The sequence below is a fragment of the Ursus maritimus genome, unplaced genomic scaffold (genome assembly GCF_017311325.1).
Source record: "Ursus maritimus isolate PB19 unplaced genomic scaffold, ASM1731132v1 scaffold_18, whole genome shotgun sequence".
Taxonomy (NCBI): Eukaryota; Metazoa; Chordata; class Mammalia; order Carnivora; family Ursidae; genus Ursus; species Ursus maritimus.
In genome coordinates this window covers 13,209,586-13,223,850 of record NW_024424230.1, presented here as the reverse complement: position 1 = coordinate 13,223,850, position 14,265 = coordinate 13,209,586, and the positions used below count along the sequence as shown (strand labels likewise).

General features: G+C 38.4%; 1 protein-coding gene across 1 annotated transcript in view; it reads left to right on the top strand.

Annotated features, from left to right (window-relative positions):
- The window catches only part of PHLPP1 (PH domain and leucine rich repeat protein phosphatase 1), a 206,022-nt gene that overhangs the window by 156,345 nt on the left and 35,412 nt on the right, over positions 1-14,265 (top strand). The window contains exons 7-10 of the mRNA XM_040632453.1: positions 2,065-2,267; positions 4,112-4,172; positions 6,802-6,897; positions 10,454-10,609. Coding sequence (XP_040488387.1) covers positions 2,065-2,267; positions 4,112-4,172; positions 6,802-6,897; positions 10,454-10,609 — 516 coding nt within the window. The remainder of the gene's footprint in view (positions 1-2,064; positions 2,268-4,111; positions 4,173-6,801; positions 6,898-10,453; positions 10,610-14,265) is intronic.

Here is a 14,265-nt window from a genome sequence, read left to right as displayed (position 1 = left end):
CCTCTTTGAAAATTCATCCTAAATAGTTATTTGATGGTGTGAGCTTGAAAACTTTTGAATTTGAATCCTGATAAGACTTGGCAATTTAAACTGAACAGTTCCCTCTTATTATAGATTCTCTTTTGTCTTCTCATTAAACAAACCCTTTAATTATTTTAGTGTTAATACAGTGAAATTACATGAGGGAGCTATTTCAAATGAAGATGGTAATGCCACATTATGAAAGTTACTTACAGTGTAAAGTAGGAAGAACATGGGACATTTTTTCAATTTCTATAGTATATTGTATCCAAAATGAGATTTTATTTTTAAATATTTTTAAATAAAATAATATTTTTAAATAAAACATATTTTTTTAAGTTTTTTTTTTTTTTTAAGATTTATTTATTTTAAAAAAAGAGCGTGTGCATGAGCCAGAGAAGGGGCCGAGGGGGAGGGAGAATCTCAGGCAGGCTCTGCACTGAGCATGGAGCCCAACTCAGGGCTCAACCTCAGGACCCTGAGATCATGGCCCTAAGATCATGACTTGAGCCGAAACCAAGAGTCGGACGCTTAACCGACTGAGCCACTCAGGAGGGCCTAAAATGAGATTTTAAAAATTCTGTATGCATATTCTAGTAATCTAGTGAGCATTTGGAAATAGGCAAATTACTGGGTTGAGGCCAGTTTTTAAATCTTACAACCTGGAATAAAAAAAGAAGCAAAAAAACAAATCCTCTTGGGGACATTTGAAGAGGCCATATGCTGTGCTTACAGATTGACAAATCTTATCTGTCACTCATCCTTGTGTTTCAGTGACTTCATGATATTACTATTAATAATTCAATTGCCATCATTTTATTTTTTTCAGTTACCATTATTTTATTTTTTCAAAGGGCAGAAATTCATAACCAAGAACCTTTAGCTTTTTCCTAAGCTCCAGCCCTCCTATTAATGTATTATCTAACCGGGTGCATTATCTCAGCACTTTTTTGGCTTTGTAATGAGAAGTACAGGGTTCTTACTGTTTGTTTGTAAAGGAGTTGGGGGTAGCCTAGCAAACTAGGAATTAAGATTTTCATCTATTTTTCTCTCTTTTGAAGTTAAGTGTATCTTCATTCTATTGATTCCTAGTCCCCATTACTACTTACTTAATCTTCTTGGCAACCCACCCATACAGCTTCAGTCTGTTAGCTAACTAGTTCTCATGGCCAAGGTTCTGCCAGTTTTCCCCTGTGCCTTGCTCTGTCCTAGATTTGTTGATCCCATTTTTGTCCTTTGTTTTGTAATTTCTCAGCAGATCCTAGATACCAAAATATTTTCTGTGCTTTGCTCTTTCAAGCAACATTTTATTTTTATTTTTTATTTTATTTATTTTTATTTTTTTTAAAGTGGGCTCCACACCCAGTGTGGAGCTTAACATGGGGCTTGAACTCACGACCTTAAGATCAAGACCTGAGCTGAGATCAAGAGTGGGACACTTAACCACGGAGCCTCCGAGGTGTCCCCTCAAGCAATATTTTAATGATGGAGATAGTTTTGGTAATCAGTTCTTGGACCTAAGCCAGCTAGAAATCCAGATGTTTGCATTCTCATCTCTGGTGCATATGTGGCTCCCATTCATTTCTCCCTTAAATTCTGTCGTATATGAACTGTGTATCTCCCTGCTCACTAATCCTTTCTCCTTCCTTAAATATTCATTGTAGTTCTAACGTGCCTAACACGTTCTAGGTTTTGTTTCTTGTGTTCTTTCAACCAAATTCTTTGAAAATAAATGATTAAGTGGATTTTTTTTTCCTCTTGAAAAGAATTAAGGTAAAAATCAACATATGTGCTTCTCTTCCAGCCTAAGTGGTCCAAATTGTGTTTCAGACTATATAGTCACGATTAAGACCTTCGTGGAGTTGTAGCTAAAAATAACCAAAGAATCTGGCCAGTTAAGGAAGTCCAGATGTAGAGATTAAAGACATCATGGAAGACTATAATATAGTGAGACTTCTCCTTACCTCAGCATATTAGGGTGTGGCCATTTATTTATAGCACTGTAGTTAATTATAGTCTCTGTTTGTGTCCTTTCTCCTCAAGGCTGAATGTAATTAGGAAGCTAATAGCAGATGAAGTGGACTTTCTCCAGCATGTCACTCAGCTTGATCTGCGCGACAATAAGCTTGGTGATCTAGATGCCATGATTTTCAACAACATTGAAGTTTTACACTGTGAAAGGAATCAGCTGGTGACATTAAACATCTGTGGCTATTTCCTCAAAGCACTCTATGCTGCTTCTAATGGTATGTAATGTAGACCACATCAAAGTTTCTCTTCTGGTTCCAAGAATTGACTCAGCGCCATCATCTCTGCCTCACTCTGATTTTTACTTTGCTCATTTAATAAAATAAGTGTCAGATTTTGCTGAGGTAAAAATCGTAAAAGAAAAATGCTGGTATGGTATTTAAAAGAACCAAAATGGAAGATTTTTATAGGCCCCAACTTGTTTTTCTCATATTGTGATATTTAGGTAAGTTACTCCCCCACTTTTGATTTGGCTCCTCTGCTTAAAAGGCCTTAATAAACTATTTCTTGGACTACCCTGTTAAGATAGTAAATCTGGAACATGATTTAATAGGGGAGAGTGAAAATGAAAGGGAGGTCCATTTTGGACTCTATTCAGGGTCTCAGATTTCATGCTCCACTAACAAAGGAACTAATCCTCAGAGAGACCTGAATTATATACCCACAGGGACACCACAAATCAGGAGTCTTACTCATAATGAGATCTCTTCTTCAGAATCTGGAAATCATGACAGTTCTAAAAAAAGAAAAGATCATATGGGCATATGTTACTAAGTGAAGATTTCAATTCCCTGCAATCAGAAAACTGAGTGAAAACAAGTATTTAGTACTACAAGTTGAACAATTGTTTATCACACACTTGTTCTATGAATAGTGTAGTGCACAGTTCTAAAGGATAGGGGATTTTTTTTTTTCTTTTTTTTGAAATGAGTTTATTGTCATCTCACGGGAGAAACAAGGCAAACATCAGATAGCTACCGGTCGCTGACGGTTATAGGATTTGGTTAGCCAGGAGGCACCAAGTGGGTGTTGAAGGGGAAAGAATCTGAATGTGGTCTGTTCGGCAGATGGGAGAAGACAGGGAATGCTGAACTCATAGGTGCCCACTAGAAAATGGTAAGAGGTGGTTATGGGATGTGTGGCTTGGAGTCAGATGGTGAAGCTTTGAAGCTAGTGCAGTAGACTAGAGAGAGCCCGTGGAGATTCTTAAGTGGAGGGACGCATGACGGAAGTGATGCAGTAAGACTGTTACAGTTAGAGTAGTGGACAGGGTGCATTTATGGGAGAAGAGTGGAGCCCTGGCCACCCTGCTAATCACCGTCATTGTAGTGGTTTTCATGGGAGCAAATGGGAGCTTGCAGTCAGGACTACAGAGGTTGGATTGAGGCTCATCTGTTCAGAGTTGGTACCTGCAACCGTGGAAGCATGGTAACCAGGAAAGAGACGAATGCTGGTGCCGAGAGTCGACTTAGAAAACCCTCCCAGCTGGTGGCAGGATAGGCAACCAGGTAGACGCTGAACTGGCGAATTACAGGGTGAGTGTTTGGAGAAGCAGAGGGACATCTAGAAACTACTCTGAGAAACAAAGCCCTAGGTAGATGGTGGTATCCTATTTCATACAGTTTTGAGGAAGGGTTTTCAGATTTGAGTAGAGGAAGTAATTTGTGATCCTCAACAGTGTGGTTTCAGTAGAGTAAAAAAGGCAAAAGCCAGATGCGTATGGTTTCATGGAAGGAATTCCAGATTTAAAAAACCGTGTTCATACAGTTAATCTTCCAGGTAACATTCAGAATGCAAAACAAGAGGAGAGCCACAGTAAGTGGAAGGGGGAAAGGTAGGAAAGTAGAAGGAGTGATTTATTTCGATCTCTGAATAAGATCTTGTGATTAAATTGAAAGTTCTCTGTACTTCCCTGTGGTTTCCAAGTTTAACAAATGGATGTATTGTACTTCCTAACCTAAACAATGGTGAATAAAGCACAGTGATGATGTTCTACATACAAAAAAGAGTCTCTTTGTGACTGGAATGGTAATGTCTTTGTGTTTTTTCCCCTGCCTCCTAGAACTTGTTCAACTGGATGTTTACCCAGTTCCAAATTATCTGTCCTACATGGATGTTTCAAGGTAAGAAGCCAAGTCCTAGAGCACTCTAGAGTCTGCTTGAAAGTTATTTAAAGATTATCCCATCTGAGCTTATGCCTAAAAACTTCTTATATATTTTGACGGTAAATATTACAAATTAAATTCATAGTTTTTACTTATCCTCTAAAAAATGTACGTAAGTATCTATTAGTTAAAATACGTTTGTGTACTATAGTTCAAAATAGAAGAATCAAGGTATTATGTCCATGTGGACACCAATGTGACCACCATGTTTGGTCCTGAAAGATTAGTGAGTTGAGTGTCATATGGCTGGAAGGTCCAGAAGTTCTTTAATTATATTAACCATATCTTCAGTTTTTCTCTGAAACGATGTTAATTTCATTTTTAAAATATTGTTCTCTCTTTGATTTTTTTTTTTCCTTCCCTGTTATTTTGCACCTACATCTTCTTGCTAAGAATGCTTAGAAAGTAGCAACTAAGCCTACCAAAATAGGATTTCCATCCAGCCTGCTCACTTTTCTTGGCTTATTTGCAGACAGGCTGACCATCTCACCTTTTATACAAATTCACTACTGCACTGTGTCATGTTTACTCCAGTTCCCACAAATATTATAGTAGACTTTTTCCTAGCGGCATAAAGCATGTATCTATACAAATTAGACTTTAATAATCTTAACACACTAGAACTGAAACTTTTAACATAACTCCAAAGGAAATATCCAAAATTTTCTGAACAACCACAGTACATGGGGGTTTGTGGCTCACTCAGCGTAGCAAGTGTTAACTCATAATCAGTGTGCAAAATCTGATACAACTGCCATGTAATTAGTCAGGTGCAGAATTTGCCTTTAGTTATAAAAATACACAAACTTAGTTATTTTAATAAGGTTCTCAATCAGAATTATGTAAGAAAGTGTCAGAATTATTACAAGTGCAATTTTATCAGAAATTTGTAATTATAAAATACTTCATGAACAGTGCTTCATGAATTTTCTAAATTCATGTCAGTTTTGTTTAATAAACTTGAAGTCAGATAATAAACTTGGAGTCAGATTTTACCTGATTATTTTTTTAACAGTCTTGAATGCTGTTATCTTCAGCCTTTAAGAACAGTACTGCAGTGGGTTTGCATACATGGGTATATATAAATATCTTGAACAGATTTATTTCAGAGTCGGCCATAGAGTAAATCTTTTCTCCTTTTATTTATAGTATGTAACTGGCAAATGGTTCCCACTGAAACCCCTAAATGAGACTGAATTGGAAACCTTGTCTTGCTTTTCCCTGAATTCTGCCACTTAAATGCTATCCATCTTTCTTTATAACTCTCATGTCCAGAATCTTCAGTGTAACTCGCTCTGCCTCATTCGTCTCCCCAACTATAGGACTTTCCCTGAGAAAACCTGACCCCCCTGACATAGCTCTGAGTATTTCACCCTCCTCCTTTTATGTCAGTATTTATGTTATCTCCAGGAACTGAGCTGTCATCCATCATGGTGTTTACTAGGCCCTCAAGTTCAAAGTTCCAGGTTATTTTTGTCACTGATAGGAGTTTTATTGCTATATATCGAGGTTCTTTATAGTAAGAGGGACTTTCACTCTCCTAGCTTATGAAGATGTTTTAGGGGTTAACAACTATAAAATAAAATAATTAAGTGTGTCAGTCTTCAAGGCTTCAAAGCCACTACCATGTGTACCTGTACAGATACTAAGAAAATAATGCCACCTTTTCTGTATTTGAATTGAAAAGTTAGTACACTAGCAAAATTAAAGAACATGATTTTTAAATCACACATAATGCCGCCACCTTTAATATCACAACGGTTTTTACTTTGATGTAGTCCTGTCCCAAGCATTATTTTCATGGAATTATTCATCTGTTTTTAAGGAATTGTGCTCATAATGTGCATACCATTTTATATTCTTCATATCTGGTTATTTCACATATTTAAAAAGGAAGAGAAAAGGCTTATCATCCATGGCTAGGGAGGTACTCATTGTACTAGATTTGTCTAAGTGATGAGTTCGATTAATGGTAAAGTCAGCGTTAGTTTAATTCACTTGTTTCTGGTAATTATACTGGCCATCTTAATGCATAAGTTAATGTTTTCAAATAATAATTCTGAGTCTCACACGTCAGTGTACCTTTTCATTGGTGCCATTTCTTTCCTTGTATCTTTGATCTATGGCGGTGCTTTCATGATACCTACTGGAGTTGAGAAGTATTTTAATGTTAAGGGTAAAAATGTAAATTGGAAAATAAAACTATTTTATGCCATTTGACTTAATTGGAAGAATGTGTATGTTTGCTTGTTTGTTTTTTCCAATATAAGGCATTCTCTTGCTAAGCTTGCATGGGTTTATAGACTTCTTAAGATAGCAATTCTGGGAACCAGACCTTTTTTTTTTTTTTTTTTAAGACTTTAGAGATGATATAACTATGTCCTTTTCTGCTTTTTCTTTCTTTCCTCTTCCTTGTCACACTTCATCTCGCTTCTAGATTAAAGTGAATATACATATCCTTTTGATTAATATTCACTATACTTTGGTATTTCGTCTGAAGTTTATTTTATGTAATTATTCTGAGTTTCAAACCATATTTTAGGCTAAATTCCAATCAAAGAAAAAAATTGTATATTCTTATATTTAGGAACTGCTTAGAAAATGTGCCTGAGTGGGTATGCGAAAGCCGAAAGCTAGAAGTTTTGGATATTGGCCGTAATCAAATATGTGAACTTCCTGCACGGTGAGTATTACAGATCAAATGAGAGAATCTCAAATTAGATAAGCAGTTTTTTAAATAATTTAGCTTGTTATTATGAACTTCTAAAGAATTTGTTTTATTTCTAGTAAAACCTTATTTCTAATATCTTTTACCTCATGCGGTGTCTTTGAATTATAAACTTTCTTCATGCAGTGGAGAGTAGGGTGAGACTTTGTCAGCCAGGCTTTCCAAAGCCACGCAGGGTGGTGCTTAGGGGATGTTTCTAAACAAGCAATGTTTGAAAACTCAGCAACAGTATGATCAGTTCACCTCTGTATCCTCAGTTCTTTCAGAATCTTCCACTTCTGTCTGCTGACCTAACATGTTTACCTTCCCTACAAATAATTCTGTTTCCCTCTAACATAACTTTGGGAAAAAAGACTATTAGATCATTAAACCTGGAAAGACCAAACTAGATTGTTTTTCTTGGTATGAAATTTGGAATAGAGGTCCAAGAACTTTTCTTTTCTTCTCTTTTCTGTCTTAATGTGTATTGTTTTTATTTCATAATTTTCACTTTAATGGCAAGATTTGTAACACAGCCATGTCATGAGGTCTAGTGTCCGTAGATACAGACAAGTATCTTCGGGTTAACTAATTCTGGCACAAAATATTATTGACTGTTAGTGACTAGCCATGCAATTAATAACAAAAGGTAGGCTATTCCAGTACTATCCTATAGAATTTTCTGTGATGATGGAAATGCTGTATATCTTTTATATGAGTGTGCATCTGTGCTGTTCAATACGGCTCTGTGAGTCACATGTGACTTTTGGGACTTAGAATGTGGCTAGTCCAAACTGAGAAGTGCCGAAGTATAAAATGTACAGTAGATGCAAAGTATTTCACATGTTAAAATAATATTTTGGATATATTGGGTCAAATAAATTACAAGAATTAATTTATCTGTTTCTTTTCACCATTTTTAGTGTGGCTACTAGAAAACTTACCATTACATATGTGGCCTGCATTATATTTCTGTTGGTTAACACTGTTAGAATATAGCTCTCATAAAAGAAATCTGGGTTACATTTCAATCCCTAGAAAGCTCCGTTGATTTTACTCTGTTCCTTGGCCATATGCTATACCTGGAATTTCAATCTGTTTGAAAATGCTTTCTGCTTTAGAGTTTTATTTAGGTGACCCAGTGCAGCCCATCACCATTAGCAAGAGGACTTTGGTACTGTGCCCAGTGGACAGCATTGTGTGTAGGCGTGAGCCTGAGAGAGACCCTTTCAGACGACAAACAGCAAAAATCAAGATAGGCTACTACTAATGAGTAAAAAAGAATTTGTTGAAAAAAATCTTGCAATGTTACGTTTCTTTTTTCTCTGTTCTCTTCCCCACTTAAGCCTCCCCAATCCATCAGACAGCAAGTACATTGGCGTCTGAGGCCTCTGTTTTCACTGCAGGCTACAACAAAGATATTGTATACACAAACCCAACGATTGAATAAAGATAACAGATATATTTTTTTAAAGATTTTATTTATTTATTTAGTTGACAGAGAGAGAGGCAGCGAGAGAGGGAACACAAGCAGGGGGAGTGGGAGAGGGAGAAGCAGGCTTCCCGCTGAGTAGGGAGCCCGATGCCGGGCTTGATCCCAGAATGCTGGGATCATGACCTGAGCTGAAGGCAGTCGCTTAATGACTGAGCCTCCCAGGCGCCCCAAGATAACAGATACTTTATCCAGTTTTCCCCAGAGTTAATTAATCTTTGATTTGATCTGCCTTAGTTAGGCTCATTTGGGGATCTAAACGAGTGCTTATTCAAAGCAGATTCCAAATGCCCTGTTGTCAAGGAATTAAACAGTGTGTGTGTGTGTGTGTGTGTGTGTTTAACATGTGGGACAAAAACAATATGTACTGTTTTCTTATTTGTGGTGTTTAGTTGCAAACTATCAGCCCTGTCACTGATCTAATACTCAGGCAAGACAGCAATTCATTAGAAGTTGATTTGAGAGTTAAGATTTGTTTAAGCAATGTATGTGAAGGATTTGACAAAACAAATTAATATTCAGAAATGGAAATGTATTAAAAGGAAAATAAGGTATTTTAATACTTAGTATCCAAAAGAATTTGGCTAAGTCCAGTAATTAGCATTTAAGACTCATACTGTAGTTACATCTACTTTTTTATTTGGAAAAATAAGATAAAGATTTTGTCATCTGTCTTTCAGTTATCCATTTATTTAAGGATAAAGTGTGTATGTGTGTAAATAATAAATAACACATTCTCCCCTTTGAATACTGAATTGCACCCCAGGCCCAGTAAGACAATAAAATTAGTGAGCCAAATCCTGAATTACTTGGTTGAGCCGAATTACAGAGACGACCGCCTGCAAAAACCGTGACGGAACGGCTGTCCTAGATAATCTGTCTTGTCACATTGATGTCCAAACCTTCTAAGTCAGGCATGCCAGGTACCTTTCATGGCAGCCCGTGGTGTCACAGCATTGAGACAGGTTGCTTGTGTCTCTGTGAGCGAAGAATCTAGTTTTGATATTTAAAGTGAATAAAGTTCAGCTGTTATGTGGAGTGATTTTAACAACCCTGGTGGTCCCTGAGTGAGATCAGAGGGTGGAAGGCACGGGGTGGTGGGGGCGGCCTCGTTCTTTGACAGCACTGTACATGAGGTCTCCGTCAGAGTGGTCCTGATGTAAAGTATAACCTCACTTTGCCACAGGCCCCACATTTCTGTGTTTAAACCTGGGGCCTGTTTTATTCTCTGCAACTGTAGAAGAAGTATGAATTGGTCATAAAGTGGATTTATATTTGATTAAAGTATTCATCATTTGTTACAGTTTTGATAACTCATAGAAGAAACATAGCCAGGGTTCCAAACAGTTCTCTAGGCACAAAAGAGAATAGTGAATTAAGTGCATTTCCTTCTCTTTGGGAGGGCTCTCAGTTTTATCTAGGATTAAACCAAAGAGAAAAGAAAAATATACAGACTTAGGGAAGTGAGGAAAGGGGGAAATATTGTAGTTGTGAAATGCAAACGAGGAAAAATGTAATATTTTATCAGTTGGCATTTGTAAAAGTTCAATCGGATGGAAGAATCCTTATTTAATGCAGATCCTGTAGGTAAAAATTGATCGCCTCTCTTTATGGAGAACCTGCTGTGGGTTAAACACCCGTGTCCCAGGGCAACACGTGACGGGCGCCCTCCCTCGAGAAGCCTACAACCTTTTAAAGCATGTCTTCTGAGTCTAGCAAGGGTAGACTGTTCTCTTCAGGATCTTCTATGAAACTTGTTTTTCCTCTCTTTCACTAAGTAGAGCTTCTTTGTTAAATAGTCCTGTTCAGAGTTTTTCCCACCCTCTTTCATCTCTTTTTTTGTTTTACAGTCTGCAAAGTATTGAAATATAAAGAGCTCCAAGTTTGAGCTTATGTTAATAGGAATTTGCAGTTGCTCAGGATGAATTTGTGTTTCTTTGGAGAGATCATTTTAAGTATTCGACTCCTGTTCCTTTTTTATTCCTTATCCCAAATTAGCGCTAAATAAGTTTCCTCCTGTCTTTGTCCCGTTTTACACAGCTTATTTTGTAATAGTAGTCTCCGGAAGCTGCTGGCAGGACACAACCAGCTGACGAGGCTCCCCGAGAGGCTGGAGAGGACCTCAGTGGAGGTCTTGGATGTGCAGCACAACCAGCTCCTGGAGCTGCCGCCGAGCCTGCTGATGAAGGCCGACAGGTAAGCATCCAAGTTGTAGAGTTCCCCCTCGTTAGCGTTCTTGTCTCGATATGAGACCGGCCATTTGTGTGGATTTTCTTTTATTGTATTCATCTATTTGAGAGAGAGCACGAGCAGGGGGTTGGAATCAGAGGGAGAGGGAGAGGCAAGCTCCCCGCTGAGCAGGGAGCCCCGCATGGGGCTCCATCCCAGGACCCCGAGATCATGACCTCAGCCGAAGGCAGACACTTAACCGACCGAGCCACCCAGGCGCCCCTTGTGTGGATTTTCGGATTATCTGTCTGAAATTTTCCAAGAAAATGGTTTCGCCAGCCACTTCTCTGTTTGGTAGGGGATGGAGTCGGGGGATATCCTGTAGGCTCTTCGTTATCTTGCTGCTTTCTCAGCGAAGGGAGTTGAGTCGCTCACAAGCGTGTGCTGTGGAGGCGAAGCTGTCCAACGAGGATAACTTCGCTACCTGGTCATGACTGGTGCAGGCTGCTCCAGTCCTAGCTGAATTCTCTTAGGATTCTCTGTTCTTGCTTCGACATATTTGTGACTTTGGGTGACAGTTTTCCTAGAGTTTGCTAAGTTCCTTTCGCTGTTGATTTCTGACCAGTTGTCCCTAACGTTTACCGCAGTTTTCCCTTTGTATTTAAATTATTTTCTTTAGAACCCCCTTTTTCTGAATAGCTTGTGTCACTAAGACATTGTTTTGATTTGAGGAGGAGGTTAGTTTAAACATTCAGTGAAATCTCTTTTCTGTGGAGAGTTGCCACATGCAGAACTTCCCTTAAAAGAGAAAGCTGTAGGTTCCCTGAGTGTTACCTTACGTTGGAACATCTTGTTTGCTTCAGGGCCCCTGTGCCTCGTACGAAAATGCTCACAGCCTGATGGCCTGTGTCATTTTGACCTCTGCTAATATTTATTGTTAGTGAGTGGCCAGAATTTAAGAGATGATATGAAGGATTTAACCTTTAGTATACCGCATGAGACAGAAAAGTAAAGTTTAACTTTGTGGTTCTCTTACAGAAGAAAACAATGAGGGGTTTTTCTGCCTTAAAATATAAATTTGAGATATGTTTCAGCATGTGTGATTTTTCATCGGTGAAAAGAACTCTGCTTTCCTAAAGTGAATTAGACACCTGACCTTGTGTACCAAGCTCCCTGTGCTTATTCCTGTCGTGATACTCTTCACACGCTGTATTATAATTTCTTGTTTCCCTGTCTGTCCCCATTATTAGATTATGAACGCTGTGTCCAGTGACTGTGTCTTAATTATAGTGTTATCTTCAGCCTTTTGCAGCGTGTCTGGAATAAAGCCGGGTGCTCAACAAATATTTATTTAATGAACAAAAGAAAATTTAAGGAATTTTAAATACTACCTCCACCCTTGGATTTTCATTTTTTTTCCCTTTATGTCCTTTTTAAAAAAAACAAAAAAACCTTCTTAATCAAAATATAGCTTAAAGTCAAAAAACTGTACAACTCTTAAGCATACTGCTCAATGAATTTTTACATATATGTCCTTATAATTATTGCCCAGATTAGGATAGAGAACATTTGTAGTTTTCCCTTCCTTTTCCTTTTGTTCTTTTTTTCCTCATTTTCAGAAACATTTATTCTTTGTACTTAACGTAAGTTACAATGAATTCCTAACTGGAATAGTTATAGAGAAGTAATGGAATTGTGAGAAAATGGGATTGTTAAATTGTAATTGACCAGTGCTATATACTTCCCGACAAAAAAGAGCAATGTTTCAAGATCATTTAAAGAATTGTTCTTACTTCTGCTTTCGTATCAAAATACTGTTGAGCCTTGAACAACGTGGGGGTTGGGGCGCCAACCCCCACACAGTCAGAAATCTGTGTATAACTTTTGCACCCCCCCCAATTTAACTACTAATAACCTGTTGACCGGAAGCATTACCGATAATATAAATAATCAGTTAGCAAATATTTTGTATATTATAATGTATTATATACTGTATTCTTATGGTAAAGTAAGCTAGAGAAAAGTGTTAAAATCGTAAGAGAAAATATGTACATAGCACTATACTGTATTAAAAAAAAAAACAAAGAAAAATCAAATATGATCCATGCAGTGCAAAGCCGTGTTTTTCAAGGGTCAGCAGCACAGTGCACAGCATATGGGTAGCTATAGACACGTGCTTTTTGTTGTCATGAATACTGTAGGATTTCATCGCTTCCCCTGTGCAGAATTCTGAGTGATGTTGTAACCTTGTGTTTTCTTTCATAAGGCTAACTAGGCAAAACTTGGGTGCGGTTTTATCATGAGAATCTACTTGTTCTCCTGGCGTCTACACTGAATCTACAGAAACAAGTAAATAGATAGAATTCGATTTAGGAGTCCGAGCTAAAACCGGTTCTGAATCTGGCCACGTCTGATAAGCTTGTGGCTAATACAGTAGATTAAATAGCACTGGAACTCTCCAATAGATAGATAGTGAGTCTTTATTCATTTTTTAAAAGGACAGTTCTGTATATTTTTAATTCTTTAGAAGCAGCCCATAAGCAGTCAGTGAATCTCCTTGGTGCTGGGGCAGATCTGAAAACATGTCCCCGGGGAGGAGCTCATAAGTGGAGTCGAGGAGACTGTGTTTTCGTGTTCGGGAAAGAATTTGGTGGGGCAGCTGTGATTCCGATTCCCCCACAGGTGATCCTCCTTACTGTGGACTTTGTGACCCAGTGCAGCTCACTGGGAATCTCCGTTTCCCAGTTTGCATATTCTGGACAGTTCCCAAATGGAATCTGTAATTTGGAAGTAGAAGGATTGTGTGAACTGGAATATTTCTAGTAACAACGTGGAAAATTAGGGACTCGAATGGAGCCACTGAAAGAGGACACTACTGTCATGGAGAGGAGAAGCTGCGCGAACGGTGTCAGCTGAAGGCGGTTAGGCGGTGATTCCCATGGTCTGATCTAGTCTGTCCAGAGACCGCATTTTGGAAAATAAGAGCTGTGGTGGGGGGACTCGCCAGCCTCTGTGGGTCTTGGGAGGGGGCAGGCCATGTGAAATGTAACTGTGGCACAGGAAAGTCCCGAGTAGGAGGCCAGGCCAATGACAAGGAGCCAGCATCCTCCTTTATTTTATGAGAGAAAAGCAAATGACCAAAAAAAGGCTGAAATGAACTTTTTCAAGAAGGCGTATTTCAGTGCTCTTGTTTTCCAACCACCAGAGTAGCCACCTCTCAGCATCGTGTGTTATTAGTCATGACTCTGAGTCAGAAGAATAGTTAAGAGTTTTGGTCCTCTCAGGCAGATAGGTTATAAAAGAGATAGTACAAAGTTGATGAGTGCTTTTCTGTACGACATTCTTGTATTACTGCCCTTGTTGGAAGACAAGAAACACAGAACATTTGATGATTCTCACTGAACTATTTACTGCTTCGCAAATGGTTAATCCTTCTACTTATCCCCTTTCCAGAACCTAAATAATGGAGGTTTAATCTACCTAAATTTTATTTATTTATATTTTATTTTATTTTATTTTATTTTATTTTATTGAGTGTGCACACAAGCGGGGTAGCGGGGGAGAATCTGAAGAAACTCAGCGTTCAGTGCGGAGCCTGACCTGAGTCCATCGTGGGGTTCAGTCTCACAACCTGATCTGAAATCAAGAGTCAGCGCTTAACTGATTGAGCCACCCAGGTGCCC